This window comes from Callithrix jacchus, chromosome 2 (assembly GCF_049354715.1).
Source record: "Callithrix jacchus isolate 240 chromosome 2, calJac240_pri, whole genome shotgun sequence".
Lineage (NCBI taxonomy): Eukaryota > Metazoa > Chordata > Mammalia > Primates > Cebidae > Callithrix > Callithrix jacchus.
In genome coordinates this window covers 180,821,916-180,845,046 of record NC_133503.1, presented here as the reverse complement: position 1 = coordinate 180,845,046, position 23,131 = coordinate 180,821,916, and the positions used below count along the sequence as shown (strand labels likewise).

Sequence of the window (23,131 nt, the reverse complement as noted above, 5' to 3'; positions counted from 1 at the left end):
TTGCACGGCTGTATTTTTAACTTGAATATATCAGTTGTTTTTTTTTTATCGTCCGACTAACATGCAAACAAAAATATCTGTGTTTAGAGTGATGTGGGCCCTTTCAGTCTGGAAGTTGGGAAAATATTACCATTTAATAAGACTGAAATAATTCTACATTAAGGACACGTTAGTACTGTACCTTGATTCAATCCAAAAGCAGAGCATTTTCACTAAGTAGAGAGCACACAGATCTTTGGTATTATTTACTATATACTCAGCAGGGAATGTGGCTTCCTAGTCTGTGCCCAACACAGTAACTCTTTTATAAATAAATCATGTTATGGAAGTTGAGAAATAAGGAATCAGTTACTGTCAGCTAATTTTCATGATTCTTAGGAACTCTGGATAATTAGCTGCCAGTGTTTAATTTTTTACTTTTATTTTCTTGCTTTCTATGGAATCATTAACAGAAAAGCAGGCTTTGTTACAAACAAATGTATCATGCATTTAAAATCTTGACATAATTGTAATGCTGTGTCTTAATGGAATATTTAACATTATTACTGTTATTAGTAGGCATTTCCAGAGTCACCATAGGAGGTAAGTATATTTTCCATTAAAGGATTATTTTAGTCTGAAATCTGTCTGAACTATTATTCTCTATAAACTTCGATGGCATGAATGCCATAAAAAATGAGAAAATGTTTTGTTCTTTCAGATACAATTTTAGTGAGTATAAACAAAATGAAATTACTGCATCACTGGTGTCTTGGTATATTAAGAAAAGATGGTCATGTTTTAAGTTTGTTTAAATGAAATGTTTTTATGTGTTTCATAAATGGCTTTTACTTTGAATATGAAGAGTTTTCCACATATCACAGCATATCAAGACTTATTGGAAAAAAATAATTCTTACCTCAATCATATTAATTTGCTTAGCACTTTCAATACTAGTGATAATAACATTGTGTTCTTACCTGTATGTAATATAATTTTGTATCAAGATATTGAGTTCAGGGGGAAAGCCTTCCATCCTGGGGAAAAAACGAAGCTACAGACAAAGTAGTTGTAAAAACTGGTTTATTTTTTTTTAAAAATAAATACAAAAATATAAATATAAAACATTAGCAGATAGAATTTGATGAAATGAAATTGCACAAATGTCTGTATACCAGGTTGCATATCACACCTACTAACACCACATGTACATTTTTTTTAAATTGAATGTACAGAACAGGATATACCTTAAAATTTTTCTCCACCTTTTTAAAAGCTTCATTTGCAAGGGCAGGGCATGTATCTAACAGAAGCGGCTTGTTTGTGAGGTTGCTTAAGGGAGAACTATCCTGTTCATGTTTCTGAAATTATCTTTTATTTACTAGGATGGACAACACTGTATTTCCATAGCTTTGGCTCTTGGAAGTGATTAAATAAAATGTTGTATATATTCCATGAGACATCCTACAGGAAAGAATTAATGTAATTAATGAACAAATTAAGAAGTAAATGGGAAAAAAAAAATTGTGCTGACTGGCAGGAAAATGCTCCTGAATATCAAATATTGTGGAGTGGAGACAGCGTGGGTAGAGTTACTTCCTTTTGTTTGAACAGAACATACATCCTAGGTTAAGAGTCTTTGTCACTTTCCCCACCACCATACATTTCCGCTAGCTTATTAAACCGAGGGCCCCATTCTCGGAGGTAATCGTAGTTTTGGTCTCCTTCAGTAGTACCTGATTCTAATGAACTCAGAGATTCAGCAATGGAATCATTTCCTTCATAGGCATAGGTTGCAAGGGAGTCGTATGGAGGTGCAGTGGGGTCAAGGTCATGCTCTTTTAGCCTTTCATTAATGAAATCCCGGACGTCCGTGTTATCTGGAGCCGTAGGAGTCCTCCGAGGAATAAATAACGTTTCAGGAATAATATCTCGCCGGAGCTTTTTTTCCTCAATGGCTGCAGGATTCCTTAGGGTGCCGATATCAAAGGCCTGGGTGTCCTCCTCTCCACCGCCTTCATCGTTATAGCTCACAATGTTGTCTCTGATATCTTCTTTTGACAAGATCAGAGGCTCTTTCTTTCGCTGTCTTTTCAAAGCTGCAAACAGTACTACTATAACTTGAAAAAAAGACAAGGAGATACATTAGAGGTCCGTTCAAAATACTACACATAACGAGTGGTAGTACTATAAAGGGGTTTAAGTTCCTCAGGCTTTCTATAACAGGTTAGAATTTAAGATTAATTTTGTACTTCCCATAGTTTGGGGGAGGTGTCAGGGAGATGCTGAAGAGTTAATCAAGGGTGGGTGGTGTTTAAGATCAGTGTGCCTAATTTATTTTGAAAACAATGTAAACTGTTCCTTAAATAAACTGGCTTACACTTAATCTAATTTTCTAGGGACCATTGAAGAGGGTTCCTCGTTGTACAGATAATATTTATCTTTTGTATTAAATAGGAACATAAAATGCTATATAAAATTTGCATGTATAAATCTACACAAATTGAATTCAGCTTCAAGACAATTTAAAAGGACAAGATTTAGCTTACTTTTTTCAAAGCCTTCACACAATAGCAAAAAGCAACATCCTTCACAAAATATTGAGTACTGACTTCTGGGTAAACAGCTTTGCTGATGGACTTACGTTTTTGTTTTTTGTTTTTTTTTGTCACTTCATTAAAAGAATGCTGCAACTATCGAAAAAAATGGGTTATTTAGAATTACATGGATTTAAAAATTTCTAAGGGTTTCCATGAAAATATATTATCTTGCAAGAGACCCACCCCATAAAAAAATGTTAGATTAAATGATGGCAAAGAGTGTATTTCCCAAATTACAACATTGAATTAACTACCTCCCCAAAAATGTGTGAATCTTCACTAGATTCATAATAGAAAAGTATATTGCTCAAAAAGGACATTTTTCCACTTCAATGAGAGACAAACAATGCTAATTATATTCAGAATCATAACAATGGTAATAGCATAAATGATAAGAGAAAGTTAATATCAAATTCTTCTTATTGCATTAGAGTTTCTCACCCGTACTCATTATTCCCAAACATTTGATCCTCAATCTTTAAAAGGATTTGAAGAAAAAAATGAATTCAATGAGATAAGAAAAGAATAGGAAGACTCTTATTGGATATATATATATGAAGAAATATTGATATAAGTATTTATTTAGCTTCTTTACACATTTAAAGAGTATGTAATTTATTAAATTATTATATAAAGGAGTAGTAAGTTATGTTTTCTTTTTTATTAACATTGAATGCACAGACTAGTTTGTCTTCAAACTGTGTGAGAGGGCAAACAACAAACTTTTTTCATGTTACGAAAAAGAAAGTTTTAATCCATTGATAAGTGTTCTTGGCCAAGTAATTAAAAAGTAAGTAGGCAGAGAATTTTTAAAAAGTTTATTCTTCAAGGTTTTGAGAAAATATGTCATTTTATTTTGCCTTAATTAATAAATTTATGTACACAAAATGTAAGTATTTTAAATCTAAGATTATTTATGATCAGCCAAATGACTTTACCCAACAAAAACCTTCTAGGGTTGAGGATAATGACAACTTACTATAACTGGCACCAAGTCCAAGTTCATTTCGCTCTTTCTTGAATGATTTTTGATTAGGGTACCAAAAATACTCACAAAATAGGTTCAAACTAATAAAACTAGAGAGAATATTTAATGTTATTTTAATTCAAAAGCAGTTAAAAGCTTTTTATTTTGATTGTGAAATAAAGTATCATTGTTTGGGGAAAAAGTAAACCAGGTAAAAATCTATCTTAATACAATTTCAGTGAATATGTAACTCAGTGAGGCCTCCATCCGGCCATAATAGAAGTAGAAATATAGATTCCACCAGGAATCTCTGTACACACTGACTAATAGCAAAGGTACCTTAGCTCAACCACTCAGAAATTATGTGACCTTGGAAAATGTTCTTAATATTTTGAATTTTCAGTTTCATTATGCATAACATGAAGATAATAGCACCACACTTGCCAGATAATTTTTGTCAAGTGAAAAAGTCTGTCATAGCAAAGTGCTAATGACAGAGCCTGAAACACAGTCAACATGTAGTAAAAACTTGCTACCATTAATATTATTCTTACTAGAGACTTTCGTTTTAATTACATATTTTAATAGAATTAGTTTCTATGTGATTTAAAGTATAAACCCTTCAAATAAAGATTTATACTAATCATATTTGCAATTGTGGATTCAACTATTATAAAGCACATTTATTAACTTTTCATCAGTGTTGGTTGTATTAATGGTAAGTCAAATTATAAAAATAAAGTTATACCAAATTCTCATTCTATGAAATAACATGAGGTTTGTATTCTTTCTCGTACAGAGAAACATTTTGTTCTGAGTGGTATTTCATAGTAACAGGTTATACAATGCATATTTGTTAATGTGAATGTTCTCATTTGCTGAATTACATAAAAATCTAATCTAGAATTGTTCAGTTCATCCATTCAATGATTTATCTGTCATAAGTAACTTACCTTTCTGTTGTTTTAAAACAGAGTAAAAGTGCATAAATGCTATGATAAAAGTAGAAAAACTGAAACTTCTATAGAATGAAGTAGACATAATCATGTCAAATAAAGAACATGGAAGTAATGTTAATCAATTTTTCTATTGTTGCAGTTCTTAGTTTTATATAAAAATGTGCTCTCTTTTTATAATCATAAAAATAGCATTAGGAGAAATACCTAATGTAGATGACAGGGAGATGGATGCAGCAAACCACCACCATGGCACGTGCATACCTATGTAACAAACTTGCATGATCTGCACATGTACCCCAGAACTTAAGGTATAATAAATAAATTTTTAAAAATATGACTACAATTTATTATCATCTACATTATTTTAAAATTTAAGATGAATGCTGAATCATTTTATTCAACTTTACTTTGTATGTATGAAAAGTTAGCAATTATTGAATATAGGAATACTTATGGAAAGTGCTTCTATATGAAGGTTTTGAATTGCTTATCTAACAAATGCTATCAACTTAACCTCTGTCTTTTTTTTTGTCTTACAGAGATTAATTAATGTCCACTTTCCAAATCTGGGGGTTGAGACCCTAAGATTCTCCTCCAACTCCTATTTGATTTCTGTCTGGAGGATGTTCCAGAAGAGCCATTGCCACAGACTCTGTTACTAGATGACTCAGGTGGAAAGTAATTGGCCACCAATAAACTATTTGGAGTCCTGGCCTTTGATGCTTCTCCTTTAATTTATTCACTGGACCTAGGTTTCAACCATCAATTAATTCCATCGGAACATTCAGCATGACTAGCAAGAATTTTGTCTCTCAAACTTCCAAGCTCCTACACAAGGCACTCTGCATTCATTGTTCTTGCCATTTCCTTTGTTTACTGCAATGTCGCAAAAAGACGGTTGTTTTTTCTAAATATTTTGATTCACATTTGAATGAATTCTAGGCCCCATTAGGTAAATTTTCACGATTACTACTACTGCTACAAAAATTATTTATATATTCTGATTAAATAAAATATTTTAACATAAAGAATATCACATAATTTATGTCTACCATAAAACTTGGGGTTGGTTTGGGGGGTGGTATTTTAATAGCAACGATTCTTCTTCAAAAACATACTAGAGTAAAAAGCCTAGAAAATGCTCCCATTGTGTTTAAGGTTTCTTACCCAGTAGAATGATGATGCAGAGGAGGATGGCGATCAAGGCCCCAGTGCTGAGGCCGGCAGGGAGGAGCAGGGCTTCAGCACTGCAGGACTGCATGTTGCCTTGACTGTCGCAAGCGCACACTCGAATGGTCAGTGTGCCTGTGCTGCTCTGAATTGGGTAATCATTGTCTGATATCACCACGGGCAAGAGATAGGTACTGATTTCATGTCTATTGAATCCATTTTTTCTGGTTAAGATTCTGGCAGTATTATCTAAAATAAAATTTAAAATATTACGAATGGTTTGGGATAGTAAATTTTTCTCAATGTGATAACCAAAGTTTAACATATAAATAAAAACATATTTATGTAAAATATAAAATTGATATACATTTTCCTAAAAAATAAGCATAATGCAATTAATATACAGATAAGACAAATAATTGGTTTTAGAAATACGTTGTTTATTTCTTAGGTTTTCAGATAATTCCCCAGTACTGTTTTCAAAGCGGTAAATTTATATAAGTGAATCATTTGCCGAGATGACACAGGTGATCAAAAATGGCTTTTCTCTTTTCAAAAAACTTATTTTGCATACCAAGAGGAAAGTTATACTAAAAGTATATTTTTAAATTTGTGTGCATCTGTGTGTGTGTGCTTATACACATACAGAACACACATCAATTCCAAGAAAATGAATTGGCTAAATTTCACATTGTTGCATGTTTTAAATCAATAACAAAGTAAAAAAAAGACCCTTCAAGAAGCATTACATCTTGCCATTGCAATAGTCCCTTTGTAACAATGCCTTACTGGCTTTTCTTTTCACTCCCTTATGCATATTTGGCTTTGGTGAATCTGCTGCTGCTTAATCTCATTGAAGTCTGCTTAAGAGTCTCACTGAATCATTTATTTCTCTACCCTACGTGTTCTATATTATTGTTGTAAGAATTATTTCCAGCCTTTATAATCTTTTCAAGACTCAATCATTTCTTTAACATCCATAGAGACCTTTTTCACATATTTTATTATTTTAAAATTGAAGAGAGTACACATTGCTAACGAAGAGTTTACTAAATATATTGTTAAATACCTGATTAAAACAAAATTGTATAACTCAGTTCAATAAATAAATATGGCATATATATTGCAATGTTTACAATAGGGAAATTGCCTGTTTATGTCATCATAAGTCATAGTAAACAAGTTTTAAAATTTACCTTCATTATCCTGTACAGTGAAGTTTGGATTGACAGCAGCTAAACTGAAAAAGAATTTCTGTCCACCTAAAGGGTCATCTTTGTCTACTGCACTTATAGTTTGTATTAGCTGCAGAAAAAGAACAATACGTCTCATCAATACATCTCTTATCCATGGGTATAATCTGTACTTTTTAAAGATCTTCATTTTGTCTAAAGTTTTTCAAAATAATTGGCTTCTGTTTCTTGTGAATCTTTGAGTTAATCCATCTTTTAATTATAACACTGATTTTAATAATCTCTGCCTCTCTCATCTCTATCTCTCTTGGATCATACCCTTTGTTTCAAATGCTTCAGGAAAATATTATATTCATTGAGGTTTTGTTAATTTAGATACAGCACTTAAAATGAGATTATTTTATATGTATTTACACATTGATCTGGAAGAACCTGTCTAATATCAGAGAAATTTAGAAAATTATTGTGACTATGCTATGTTTCTTCCCCAAAATAAAGTGAAAAATGGTTGAGGAATGTAGACATTTTATAGGTAATATTATATATTACTTTTTAACAGTCTTAAACATTGTTATAAACTTTGACAGTCAAAATTCAATTAATTTACACTTTCAGTAAAATTATATTTTAAAAATATGACATATGTATATTATGTGGGAGTTATTTTAAAAGGGTAAACTGTGACGGATTTTAGTGTAAGAGAAAGCGTAAGGTATATGGTAGCAAAGTAGACAATGTAGCCCCTAATACATAATTGGATCACTGCTTTGCACATATTATATGATTAACTCATATACAAATATGTACGCAAAATGTATATATATGTAATAGGTAGTTTTTTTGCATGTTGTTCTTTAACTTATATTTATAATAAAATTTATATTTTTTACATGTTTTAATTTTTAAGACAGCCTCAAAAGTTGTTAAATAAATACACTGATGCCTATATAGTTAAAATTATGCTGAACTAAGAGGAATAAACTTTTTACTTCATTAACTCAATGTTGTGTGGATGTTGGGTAGAAATATTTGTTGCTGATGTTTTGTTGGTTTAACAAGTGATTTAAGTTAAAAATATTATGTAAAAAGTTACAAGAAGTAAATAAATTATTACAATTATCTGTATTAGATTACTTTTCTTTTTAAGTGTCTTATAGCAATAAAATGTGATACATTGGTGGCACTAGCCTATTTAATTACAGCCCTAACCATTTATTTCAAAACAATACAAGAAATATAAATGGACCAAAGATTTATATTTATTGCCCAGAAATAAACAGTAAGAAAAAAATCATTTAAAATTTTGAATCATTTTAAAAGCATATTTTTAAAACAGCAACATAATTATTTGACTAAATTTTAATTGGAACTTAAGATTAAATACAAGCAATAATTATTAAAAACAAGAGTATACATGTATTAAAATTAATGAAAGAAGTCAAAATATTGTTAACTAATACTACTTAAGACGTGTCAATTCAGTGAAAAAATATTTCTTGACTGATTTCTTGTCTGTCAAATATATTCTCAAGGATTTCCTTTTTAAATAGTGATTAATAAAATAATGGAATAACATCCAAAAAGATAGTGGACTAATGGAACTCCTTAGTCACTGAGATTAACATTTTAACATTCACATACAGACACAAAAAGTGATGGAAATGTAAAAATAAGACTAATAGCCTTTGAAAATTGAAATTTAAATGTCTCAAAGTAAATATACATTTGCAACTGTACATTTTCTCAAATAAATGTACAAAATATGATTTCAATTTATTTGTATGGATCGAAACAATGCAGTTCAAAACCAAATGGTGACACCTTTACATGTATCTATAAGAAATTATAAAAATTAACATTAAAATTATTAATTAAAATATATTTTTTATCAAATATTATAGCACTATTGATTTAAAGATCAGTAGTTAACTTACACATTTTCATTGAATATTATAAAAGGAGTAAGTCAAACTCACCGCGATGATACAAACAAAATGGAAGCATATGTCGCAGAGTCTATATCATATTACAATATATTTTAATGACCTGAAGATGTCTTTATTGCAGATGGAGGCACTTACATCCTTTACAAGATAACAGTTTCTTTTTTTTTCTTATTTAAGTCATTACTTCTGGTGCTCAACTTTTTCATATCCAGAATTTACCTCTCAATGAAGTTTTTCTTTCCATTTTCACCATATGTTAGAAATCACCGTGCTTTTGTTTTGGTAAATGTGCCATAATGACTGGTAACAGATACAATAACTTGGCAACCAGGATATAAAATTATTTTCCACTGTTTCTTTTCTGTCCTGGAGACAAACTCATTTTGATCCATTTCCAACAAAAGAGTTTGCCACAATTAGAAAACAAACAAAAACTAGTGATTTCCAGTATTAATTTTGAGCACATGAAGAAAAGTGTACAGATAAGTCATTTACATTTTATCTCCTTAGCAACAATATAATTGATTTATATTTTAACTGGGCTATTCTAAAGTAATCTTAAATCAACTTGAGGAATGTTTCAGTGATCATACTATTATCGTGTCTGGAACAATGAATGAGGTTTAAGATACATAACGTTAAAAACTGGTTAAGTTTTAATATGTTTTAGCTTTTTCTGTGGGAAGACTTGAACTTTCTGTTAATGAGAACATTTCCTTTGTGCTGGTAAAATGCCCGCTTTTCAGTTGTTAGGGAAGTAGTAAGGATCATTCTATGGAAAATATGTAATGGCATATTTTTGGTTTCATAAAGTCTTACTTGCTATTTGGTTTGATATTTGTTGATAGTTGAGATGTGGCTTGATAAGTCACTTAGAAACTATTGAACAGAAATAGAAACAGCATATTTCCCTAGAGAGACACCTTGGGAAATCTGTGATATTAAATCCTCTCCATAAGGATTAAATTAAAATTATTAAAATGTATTTTATTTATTCAAAATATATTTTATTGACTGCAGGAGTAAGAATGAGTGAGACAAGATAGAAGGAAAAACATAAACAGCCAGCCCTCTGTCCTCCCTTTTGCTGAGGTCCTCTGACTCTGAGATGGAAAAGGGGAAGGGTCAAGAAGCCTAGTTCAGGCACCAGAGGGGACTTCTAATATTACATCAGCTAAACGTTACGTTTCTAAGGAGAAATTCTACCCTTAGATCAGAAAATAGGCAAGAGTAGGGAATAGAAAGGAGGAGGGATGGTCATGAGTTTTATTTCTGTCACCTCATTTTGTCCACAAACCAAATGAATGGAATTATTTTTCATGTTGGTGCTCTAAGTGCTATTCGTAATGAGCTCTTAATTCAGGGGAGTGCTGGGTGGACTGAGATACTCTGTAAATAACTAAAGCACACCTAGAAATCCTGACATTCTTCTGCTTTCCTAGAAGGGGTGTCAGAGCTAACAAATTAATGTTAAAAAGGCTCTGAAGAAGAATTTTATCAAACTACCACTTTGATTTTGCTTGCTAGGATGTCATAACCTAGAATTTCATCACTAAATATATAACTGCTTAGTTTAAGCAAGGCATTTTTCAGCCTATGAGACCAACGTGACATCTAACAAACTGGTCTTATTACAAATTGCTTGTATGGGAGGCTACTGCGCAGGCAGCCAATTCCACAGAAAATATTAATCATCCTCTTCCTATCAAGTCGGTCAAGACATGCTAACTCCCTTTTTATTGAAATCATCTTTTATTTGATTATTTTCCTTCAATATGCCAGCTGTTTTTTAAATGTCCAAAAGGGATGGAAAAGTTGTGAGCCAGTTAGAGTTAAAAAGAAAATAGGCAGAAGGAAAATAAACAAACATACTTTCTATTTTGTATATTTTGAATACATTTGTAAATCAGTATTTATAATGACTTGAACTCTCTGAAAAGATATCTTTTGAAAATCAAATAGAATAACCATAGAGGGAGCAATGTATGCAGCAGTGGCAAAGTGGGTAATTTATCTCTTAGAGAAAAGACTTCAGCTTATATCATGCTGAGCCTGCCAAGCAGAGGACGATTTGGAATGGTATTTTTGGGGCGTGCACTGTTTCATTAAGTAGTAAGTGGAAAGCAGCTAAGTCATTTAAATATTCCAAATTAAACATTTCCATAACATTTTCAAGTCAAAAAAAAAGAATCAAATTGCAGCAATTTTACCATATTCAAACAACAGACAGGCTATTGAATTCTTGTTAGAATCTTCAAAAGGAAGAATTTGAATTATTCCACAATATAATTTGCATAAAAATGTAACAATGACATTGATGTTTATAAAGAGTATCAAATAATGTCAAAACATAATACAATTTCATGATGGTTCCTTTTTTTTTTAATAAAACGCATTTGATTTCCAATTATCATTTATACCACGCAGCTTCCTTCTGTGAAGATAGCACTCAAACCAATTAAGAGCATTCTCTTTCAGCCATATACACTGGAGCTTTTCAATCAACAAAATGAGTCCACTGAGGAAAAGACTTACAGAATGATAAACAAAGCTGATGTACAAAAAATGTTTTAAAGGACTAAAACCAAGTCATTAAGCACTTCATATGTTGCTGTAATGATGAAATGCAATGTGTAAGTCTAAGAAGCGAACTCTGCTGCCCTGCTTCAAAGCCATAGCTGCATACATCAGAACAGTGATTGAATATTCTGCGGCTCCCATACATTTGTCTCTAGTTTTCCACAGCATTCATCTCTCATCTCTCTAGCAGGTTTCAATATTTATTTAATGACACAGCATGGGGTTTTAGGGATTTGCTTGTCTTTGTTTTTGAAAGTTTTAAAAGTAGGTATTTCCTCTTATATTTCAACTTTTGTGGCCACAATACAATTTTATCCACGCATTAGTACTTTACAAAGGAAATATGAAACCTGGTATATGGCTTTAAAAAATATTTTCACCTTTAAAAACATCAGTTACGGTTTTAAAAAATGATATTATTGGGACTGTATAGGAGTGTTTCTGTCTCTGTGTATTCTTCCCTCTCAGGATTTTGAAAAGAAAATATTTTGCATGCAGTTAAAATCTTTCCGCAGTTTTAATCCTGTAGGTACTTACCTGCCCTGGTCTGGCATTTTCACACACAAAAGTGTCATAGAACACGGCAAACTGTGGGGCATTGTCATTAACATCCAAAATTCTCACAAAAACAGCCACGCGTGTTGTCTCTTTGGGATTGTCTAGAAAAGGGGAAGCCAAATTTTGTTTAGGAAGACACATTTGTGTGTCAAATTTAATTTATATAGGCATCCTGTGGATATTAAGTGCCCACATACAAATAAGCATTGCAATCATTCTACTAACGTAATGAGCAAACGCGATAAAGAAAATTACTGCAGAGCCTAATTAAGTAGCCATGAATTCAGTTATTATTGGGAACAAGGGTACTATTATTATTTTGGAAAATCACGTTAAAAGTACAAGCCAGTATAATTGAGTTCACATTATATTTGTATCCTTATTGTCCAAATATATAAAATAAGAACACATATTTATTAAATCCTCATTATACTTCATTATATCATTTAATCTTTACCTATTTTTTGGATGAATAGTTTTACATAAATTAGTATCTTGTCCAAGGTGTGTCGCTCCTAAGTGATAATTATTATAATAAAACCTACTTCTGTGACTACTCTTATCACCAAAATGTATTTCAACAACTGCTCTCAATTTTCTGTTGGAAAATTTTATTCTATGGCTACTTACTTTACAAGCTAGTTGGAAAATTTATGATGAAATATGAAGATTAAGCATTTTATTAATACAGTCATTGCTGTTACCACCGCAACACTCTAGCTCAATTTTACATTACAATCTATTGTCACAAATTAGCTCAGTAGTAAAAAATAGCATATTAATGATACCTTTGCTACAAATGCTGAAATCAACAGCATCAAAGTTTTGACATATAAAGATGCATTTCTGGCTGGGCATGATGGCTCATGCCTGCATACCTGGCATTTTGAGAGGCCGAGGCAGGTGTATCACTTGAGGTCAGGAGTTCGAGACCAGCCTGGCCAACAAGGTGAAACCCCATCTCTACAAAAAACACAAAAATTATCCAAGAGTTGTAGCAAGAGCCTTCAATCCCAGCTACTTGGGAAGCTGAGGCAGGAGAATTACTTGAACCCAGGAGGCGGAAGTTGTGGTGAACCAAGACTGTGCCAGTGCATTCCAGCCTGGGTGACAGAATGAGACTCCATCTCAAAAAGAAAAAAAAAAAAAAGATGCATTTTCAAACTTGTTTTGATATGTAAATTAATAAAACTGTAAATGCCTCTTCATTTTGCTTAGCTTTGAGTAACAACCTTGTATTAGTTATACCTGCATTTTCTCTATTATAGATTTTCTAGGCACTTAAGCTATTTGAGAGTGTGTTTACATTTTAAATTCAGGTTATATTCATCAGCTTTTATGATGTCAATAGCTCTGTCCTTGGATAGAGTTAAACTTCTGTGTAAATTTTGGAAAAGTGAATCTGAAGAGCAATATAATGTAATAAATAATATAATTAGCTGAAAACAAAACAAAACAGTAGCAGAATAGCTTGGGTCAGCAGCAGCCTTATTAAATGGTCTCAACCAATGGGCTGTGGATATTATTTAGCCTTGTAAAACGGATCTGATGTTTTAAAGTAATCTAAATAATTTTCAGATACAAAGGTAAAATATATTGTCACATGCAAATAGAAGTATACCACCACCAAAAATAATTTATAGCCCCCATTCTCTCCATATAATTAAATATTATTGCAATATTAAAACCAGTACTTTAAAAAATGATATATAAGCACAGACTACTTAAAGGGATATAGTTACAAGGCTAAAATAGTATAAAGAAAGGCAGACAGAATTGAAGTGTATTTAAATTTCCTTCCTCTTTTCAAGAGAAAATTTAAGCTACATCCTTTCTTCGCAGTTCCTTTTAAGTCTTACCACAGTCTTCTGAACCCACATGCATTCAGTTATCAGGTTCTAACTACTTATTTGCTAATATGTTATTGCACATTATACACTTGTTAATATACCATGAGGTTTGGAGTTCAGGCCCTGGAGTCAAACTGAGATGCTGCTTTTTTTTTTATTTGAGACAGAGTCTTTCTCTATCACCAGGCTGGAGTGCAGTGGCATGATCTCAGCTCACTACAACCTCCGCCCAATTCCCTGGTTCAAGCGATTCTCCTGCCTCAGCCTCCCAAGTAGCTAGGATTACAGGCATGCGCTACCACACCCAGAAAATTTTTGTATTTTTAGTAGAGACAGGTTTCACCTTGTTGGCCAGGATGGTTTCGATCTGCTGACCTCATGATCCACCCACTTTGGCCTCCCAAAGTGCTGGGATTACAGGCATGAGCCACCATGTCTGGATGAGCTGATGCTTTGATTCTCAAGTTCACCACTCATTTGTTGTGTTAGTTTGGCCAGTTTACTCTATCTGCTTAATGTCTTAGTTTACTCAATATAAATCAAAGTAGAATCTCTAATCTCACAGAGCTACTTGGAAAATGAGGAGTTAATGCAGGAGAAGTTCTTACGAAAGTATCAATGATCAGGACTCAATATGTATTGACCATAATAATTACCACCATTTTTATTATCATTATTATATCTTCTTCACTTTCTTATGTAACTTAAGAACTTATGTTTTCTCCACATAAAGTAGTATCCACCTAATAAAAACACATTTTTAGCCTTCCTACCATTCATGTGAGTCTGAAGAGTTGTGCATTTGGGAAGAAGTGGAGAGAGGAGGAAAAAAAAAGGAGAAAAATGCTATCTCATTATTTTCTGCTTCCTCTATGCCTAGACCATTTGGTAATACCCAGAGGCACAGTGTTCTCTGCAAATGGACCTTTCGTTGTCTACTTGTTGCTATGGAGAAAAGTGAGAAGGTATGCTTCTTCCATATCTTCTGGAATGTGCTCTTTAACCTAATTATGTAGTGAGTGGACATAAGCAAAATATTTCCTTTCAGTATAAAGTCTTGACATAAAAATAACCCTTGTTGGTAACAATTCACTTTCTAATGATGGCACAGGAGCCAGGAGAGACAAAACTTTCATATCTAAAAACTTGCATCGTGAGCCCCTTCCCTAACACAATATAGAAATTCTCCAGTGTCTTTACAAATAACTCAAGGCTCTTAAAATCAAAAGCTAAATCCACAGGGATGAATGTGCTTTGTAAAGCATCAGGCCTGGAGTCACCTATTCAAAAAACAGTGCTTACACTAATCTTTTTTGCTGGCAGATGCTGTTGCTTATGTACAAATGAAAGTATAAAGTGTTCCAAGGAAGAATCAAGCTGAATAGCAGCTGGCATATATTTACCACCTGAGTTTCTCTCAAAGTCCTTCAGGGAAACACTTCAGTAGCAAGAATGTATCAGCAATAAAGGATCTTAAAATGTCCTAAGGTGAAGCCATGACTATGTGTTCATGAGTCTTTTCATCCCTCCAAACAGAGAAAGTTTAAATCATTATCCAGAAATCACAGGCTTTGGAAAAATATAACTGTTTTACCTGCTTTGGGTAAGAATTTATGAATAAGAAATTTGGTGTAAATAATGGAGTCCTTTAGTCATAAACTTAGTCTTATGTCCTCAGAATGTATCACATTGATTATAGTCCAATTTTCAGATATAGTGAGAGGTACTTTTTGGTTTCTATAACAAATATACCCTAAAATCCCAAGTTTATTATTAAGACATTGATTGTTACCTTAATTGTAGATGTTTTATTCTCTACATGGCATTTCAAAATATTTTTGAAGAAGAAAAAGAGGAGTTATTCCATGATATCATGCACTAAATAATTACCTGGAGTAGTACCTGCCATATGATGTGATATATTGATATGGAATATAGAATTAAATGGTTAGAGGCAAGGTCTTACAACATATTGGTAAGAAGTACATTTAAATGTCATTCTGTCCTGCTCAGAGTGTGGTGTATGACACAGTATGACACACTTACTGTAAAGCCAGTGTTTAAAGTTTAGTAGAAAAAATTCCGTATATGCTGTTTCCCTCTCATCCTCATTGCATTCAATACCCAGAGCAGAATAATGAGATCCTGACTCTGGGTTGGCAGGTAGGCATTTCTGGCAGTTGTTCTACAGATTGATTTTGTTTAAGGGCAAAAAATAGATTTAGTTCTTTATAAAAAGAAGTAATTGGCTTAGTTTTTTACAGAATTGTAATTACTTCAACTAGCTTTAGACGTTAAATCTCTTAAGCTATCTGAAAGGGAAAATAGAATTCTTTGCTCACTGGGCCTGAATAAGGATAGTGAATCAGCAGAGAGTACAAGCATGATTCTGAAATGATCAGATTGGATCATGTTAGGTCCATCTTACTACGGAGATGTGGCTACAGTTTCAGAAATCAAAGCTTTCCTTAAAAGAAAAAACTTGAAAATATTTAGTTAGCCTTAAAAGGCATAGACATTAATATCTCACTACAGATTTGAGATTAATCTGTATTTCAGGGGCAGATGTAAGAAGGATGTTAAATCTGTTACTTTGTCCTGAAGCTTTGATTTCACTGCTGATGATCTGTCTAGCCGAATTCAATTGTTCTGGGACACTTGGTGATTCAGGCCCACCCAATGCTTTGCCTTCCAAAGCCTGTAGTGGTTACTTCTAATAAATAACTTGACCTTGATATGAGTTTGTGGATTCAGCTTAGTATTACAGATTTAAAATTTATGGGCTTAATTTTTTAACAATGTTTCTGTCCCTAATTAATGCTTATTTTAAAAACAGTTCAGGAGTTGCTCTACACCATATACATCACAATATGGGAATTAGAAAATCTGAACAGGTTTGCAGATAGGTGTGGCGGCAGGACTGGCTTCATGGGCATGTAACCCAAGAGGTGGCACAAGGCCTCACCCTTAAAAGAGGCTCATGCTTGTATAATGCCCCATCTTACATTTCTTAATTTACTTTTAACAAGCACCTGACATTTTCATATTACAACGGGCTCCATAAATTTTCCTAGTATGGGCAAGAACTTTCATAATTAGAGACAAATATAGCTTGAATATGTCAGGTTTTGGTGAATAAAATTGTATTGATTAGCTTTGGAACTAAGTATTAGATCTAGAAATGACAAGATTTCAAATCTCAGTTGTGCTACCTCTAATAACTTTGGGCAAGTTACTAAAAGTCCCAGAGCCTTAGTATCTTCTCTGTTAAATGAGGTTAATCAAAATATTAGAAGAAAATGTATTTTTTTAGAATGACACCTGGCATATATGATTAATGTTAACTCTGATTAACAATATATACCTGGATTCCTCATCTGTAAAAAAGAAGTAGTAATATCTACCTACATGATTGTTGATAAGATTAAATTATATCATATACACCCAGCATTTAGCAAAGATCCTAATTTTTAGTGTGCAAGTGACAAATTTAATACTTTTATTTTTCCTCTAATGATAATATCTTCAGTCTCTAATTCTAGCTCATTTTTATTAGTTAATATTAAATATACATCTATACATACTGAAGAGTGGCAAAATGTGCCATTGTGGCATAAAGATTATTTTGAGCTAAAGGTACTTAACCAAAAAACAGCAGATGCAAGAAGGGTGCTCTGCCCCTTCTGTTTCCTTCCTGAAAGCAGGAGATAAAACCCCCAGATAGAAGATGTCCTCCCTATACCAGAAGAAAAGTAATATTCTTATCATCAAATAATGGGAAGCCAGGCCAAGAATATTGCATACTAACAGATTCAGATTTTGCTAACATAATTTTTATCTTTATTTACACTCTCCATATACATTTAATTACTTTTGTACAATTGCCTCTCTTTGTCATCCTAGCAAAAAAAAACAAAATTCAGTTTTGCCACTTCATTGGGTCTTTATTTCTTTATAAGTGCTCCTGTGTCATGTATAATTTATATTAAATGCTTTGTCCTGTTAATCTCTTTATATTAATATTATGATAAGGCTCAGCCAAAAACTCTAAAAAGGCAGAGATAAAATTTTTGCATCATTTACCAATAAATATGGGTATCCCTCTCTATATAGTTGCAGGAAATATTGAAGAAAAGATAAGCATTGAGAAAATTACAGTTCATCTGTCCAACGAGAATTATTTTTAATATAAAATAAAACCTATAAAATGTTAAAATGCATAAAATATATAAGTATAAATATATTTAAATATATTTTATATACATGAAATTCATCTTACTAATTTCAGCAGCTATAACAGTAAGATTATGCCACTGAGATAGTTCACGGTCAAGAGGTTTTGAAGTATAAAGGGATCCATTTCCTGAATGAATGTTAAAGATCCTGTCAAGGTCAGTGTGGCGATCCAAGGAAAATCTGAACATAGAAGAAAAGAAAAAAAACATGATAGCATTATTAATAGTTTGCAAGAAAATGGTGAAATGCAAAAACACATTTATCACTGATAATTACAGGAAAGAACACAGTGCTGATCCAGAATGTAGATTGTTTGAATGACTTTTCATAGTTTCACACATACATTCTCCTCAAGGTATGAGTTGGTGCTCTACTCTGCATTCAAATGCTATTCTTTTAATAATGTTATTTAAATTATTGTCTATTGTCATATTCACTCAACTGACTTTGATATATTTGGTCACAAAACAGTTGGGATTACAGGCAGTTACATTGCCAAATGACTTTATTTGGTTATTGGAAGTTCTGCTGAAGAATAATACAAAGATTTATTGCAAAAGATTATTCCCAGAAGGTATGTGTTGTTCTCAGAAAATTGAAGACAATGTTAGTTTCATCAAAGTAATAGACTATCGATTTATTAACGGTGTTCTGTAGCTTCATGGTATGGTAGCCATGTAGCTTCAGTTTCCTAGCCAGGTGTATCATTATTATTCACATTGCGTTTAACTCGAGATATTTTAATAATAAAAAAGTTTGGGATAAGAGTTTTTAATATATCTATACCAAGTAAAGTCTATATGCATTTAAAAATGAACAATAAATTCTACTGAAACTTGATTGCATGCATGATGTGCTGTGTGTCATTTTAAAGCCTAAAACTAGATTTAACATTCTGACTGATGTTGTTTAAATAAATCACATTATCTTTATCAAACTACATATCTAATATTCACATACAAAGAAAATCATTGTGTCTCCCCACCTGTAATAATTTTTTATTACTGAAAGACTTAACATACATTTCACCTTTTCCTTTAGCCTCTCATGATGTAAAGTAGAAGCTATTTGTCCCCTTCACTCATAAAACAGCTTGTACCACCATCTTTCCATTTACTACATTGTATTAGGAATTCATTTCATATCACATCTTAAACAGACAATAAAACATGAAAACATCAAGCATCAAACTCTACTAGGCACTCAATAAATACTATTTAATTCTGATTCTGCATCTTCTTCTCTAAAATAAACTGTGAACTTCTTGAGAAACATATTAATATCTGATATAGTCATCCACAAATATTTATTAAATGAAAGAAAGAATGACCTAATCATTTGGCATTTTGGCAAATAATAAGTTTCTTTATTTCTGTAGAAATATGACATAAGGTTGAAATATATAAATCAATAAAAAGCCTCTGCTGTCATGCATCACTGACTTTGCTAAATCCATATCGTGTGTGTTCTTTCTTAATTATTTCTTGTAGTTCAGCTTGAAGAAGTAATGACAAAATTTTAAACATTATGTGACATTATCTCGAAGATACACAGAGATCACAGGTCTTCTTTTTCAAATACAATTCAAAGTATAATTATAGTTTGCAATTCTCTGTTGGAAAGTTATGGGTGTTAGCTTTTATTTTCCTTTCTAAAATAATTTTCAGAACACACATTTTAAGAAAATCTCTTTGATTACTCTATTAACATTCACAAGATATGACACAATTTATAGCATGTCAAGTATGATCCTTCCCATAACTACATTGCATTAGTAAAGCTATTCTCTTTTTTGAAAATATATATATTCTAACCAAAGAATGACATCCAAGAATATTAATTACATTTTCTATATCAAATTAGTATAATGTCAAATTATACAACAACTTTAATAGCATATCATCTGTCATTGATAGGCAAGAAAGTTATTTTTGCTATAATATGTAAAATATTGTATACATAAGAAGATTTGTTCCTCCTCGTTTCTATACTTGCATCCTAATTAACCATTTTATTTTAAATATCCACAGGTATATTTTGACCTATAATAATTACACATCTACAGGAGGATTTAAATTCTATTTCATTGTGTGGAGAAATATCTTAAGTATGCCACTTGATATACATTTAACTAACAATATTACCTTTTATTTTGTAATGTCCATTTTAAAATCAGAAACAGAACATAGTCTGCTAAATCGTGGAATCTCTGCCAAGAAAATGCTTGGTAATTATTTAATGGGGAAAATTAGACCTCTGTATTGGTTATGTAAAACATTTAAAGGAAAAAGAAAAAAATAGCACAAGGAATGCAGCAACTCAGATGTTGGTAAATGAATTGGGGAAGAGATATTTATGAGAACATCATGCTGGCATGTACAGGTTTCTTCTGCCAATATGTAACCTGTGATGCTGCATGTGAATATAAGAAAACATATTTATGTGAAATTATATAAATATAAAGTAACATATATTCATAAAATATATGACTTCACTTGAAGATATGGCAGACCCTGTACAATTTTTAAGGCATATGGCATATAAAATTAGTAGTTCCCTACATGTGCTGTGGCTCAGAAGTGAACAATAATGATCTGAACTCATACTTGACTGTTTCCCATAGAAAATGGGCAGGCAAAATTAGCCTGTAGAGGTTTAGGAAAATAAAGGGAATCCAAAATACACAGTGGACAAATGGATTATAGTAAGTGTTCATTTTCATGCTGAAATTATGACAACGTGTATATTTATTTAATGTAATAGAACAAGTGTCACTGAAACATTGATTATTTTTCGTTTTCAGGAGTTTATCACATCTCATATGTTTTTAAGCTGTCATAAGAAGGAAATATATTGAAAAGACTAATCTTTCTGGAATGTTCTCATATTTTTTGAAAAAGGCAGAATAAATAAATAAAGATAAAACAAAACAAAACCGGAATCCTCTCAACTTTGATGGTTGTGTATTAGGGGAGCTTCTAAAATCATAATGAACACTTACTAAAATCATAATATAACCACATTGCTGCATCATAATTACTTTTTTTTAAAAACTGAGACACAGTATTGCTTTGTCGCTGGAGTTCAGTGGTGTGAATGCAGCGCAGAGCAGCCTTGACCTTCTGGGCTCAAGTGATCCTCCTGTCTCAGCCTCCTGAGTAGATGGGACTACAAATGTGCACCACTATGCCCAGCTAACTTTTTATCGAGGTTGGGTCTCAGTATGTTCCCCAGGCTGGTCTCAAACCCCTGAGCTTAAACCATCTGTCTAACATGGCTTCTTAAAGTGCTGAGATTACAAGTGTGAGCAAGCACACTCAGCCTACTTTTTAACGGTTTAACTTCTCTCATTCAACCTCATATTCCATGCCATGATTTGAAAGCACAAATAAAGTGGTTTGGTTGCACTGTAAACAGAGAGCTCACATAGTAGCCTGTATCTGTACCAGGGATCAGAACAAGGAACACCCTAAGGAGACATGCAGGTGTAGCAAGCAAGGTTTCAGTCTAAAGGGCGTGAGAAAAATAACAACACCATGAAGCTTGTGCATGCCCTGCCCCAAAACGTTGAGACAATTTATTAGAAATGCTTGGCTTTATCAAATTTTTATACAACTTACAGAAGGATTCTTTCATCGTTTATTGGATTGAATGTTTTAAATAGAATTTTATAATCCCTATATGTATTTCAACTTCCTTTTTTTTTCCATTTTAAACAACATTTTGTTTTCATTTTTAAAAGGCACACTTACCTAATGGGGCTGGAAATAGAATCTGGGTCCCTTGCCATTACAGTACCAATGATTGTGCCCACTTCAATATCTTCATGAACTTCAAACAGATAGGAGGACCTACTAAACACAGGAGGTTCATCCACGTCTTCTATAGAGATTTTCACTATGGTAGTATCTTTAAATGGTCCTAGGTAATAAAAACGTGGATCTACATGGGTGTTTTCAGCTTCGACTTTCAGAGTATAAAGTCTTCGGCTCTCAAAGTCAAGTGGCTGTATAAAGAAACAAATCATCAAATTCGAGTGAGGAAAACTGGACCAAGTTACAATATGATTTTTAAGTTCTGGTTGAGTTCTCTCAAGTAGTTCATTAATTATAAATAAAAAAGACTAATAATAATAAAAATACAATCTTTATGTTTCACTTAGGATTCAACTTTTACATTTTATTCATTCAATAGTAATTCTTTGGAATATAGGATTTCCTATGAGACTTTAAACCTTGGAAAAATTGGGATGGATATTCAAACCTATCTTGTAGGTGGTAACATTACAGAAAATGGGCTGGTGGTTGTTGTACGTGCTGGTGTGTGAATGTGCATGTGTTGAGGTGTTAGCTACTGTAAAATTTTTCTAAGTAAATACGATCAGTTATCTTTTTACATTTATGTCATGATGTTTTCATTCAATGTAATGGACTTGTAACATTACAACTATTAAGAAATCTTGGAGACTAACATAAAATTTTCAAGTTACATCAAATATTCAAGATAAGAAAAACATTCTCTAATAAGAAAAAAATGATAGTAATTTGGTAAATAGGTTACATTATGAAATAAAATACCTTAAATATTCATATAGTTTAACTGTCAGAAGTATAAAATTGAATATTTTATCTCATCCATTCTAAAATGTATTTTTTTTTAATATATTTTTTATTTTTGATTTTTTTGAAATGGAGTCTCACTCTGTCACCTAGGCTGGAGTGCAGTGGTGCAATCTCGGCTCACTGCAACCTCTGCCTCCTGGGTTCAAGCAATTCTCCTTTCTCAGCTTCCTGAGTAGCTGGGATTACAGGTGCATGCTACCACACCAGGTTTTCGTATTTTTAGTAGAGAAGAGGTTTCACCATGTTGGCCAGTCTGGTCTCAAACTCCTGACCTCGTGATCTGCCTGCCTCACCCTCCCAAAGTGCTGGGATTATACACGTGAGCCACCACACCTACCCAAATGTACGTTTTGTTAATAGATAAAAGACATTGTTGGTTTGAAGTCCCTGGACCTTTTATTTTTCTTTCAAAAAGAACCAGATTTTATGTGTGTTACTGCTGCTATCTGGTCTGAAAAATCACAAGACAGC

The 23,131-nt window shown here is 32.4% G+C and overlaps 1 protein-coding gene across 1 annotated transcript in view; it reads right to left on the bottom strand.

Moving 5' to 3' along the window:
- Positions 1 to 1,045: 1,045 nt before the first annotated feature.
- Positions 1,046 to 23,131, bottom strand: part of CDH10 (cadherin 10) — a 168,930-nt gene continuing 146,844 nt past the window's right edge. The window contains exons 7-12 of the mRNA XM_035291745.3: positions 21,791 to 22,044; positions 18,082 to 18,218; positions 11,932 to 12,053; positions 6,872 to 6,980; positions 5,673 to 5,924; positions 1,046 to 2,099 (exon numbers count right to left, since the gene is read on the bottom strand). Of these exons, the coding sequence (XP_035147636.1) occupies positions 1,609 to 2,099; positions 5,673 to 5,924; positions 6,872 to 6,980; positions 11,932 to 12,053; positions 18,082 to 18,218; positions 21,791 to 22,044 (1,365 nt within the window). The 3' untranslated portion in view covers positions 1,046 to 1,608. The remainder of the gene's footprint in view (positions 2,100 to 5,672; positions 5,925 to 6,871; positions 6,981 to 11,931; positions 12,054 to 18,081; positions 18,219 to 21,790; positions 22,045 to 23,131) is intronic.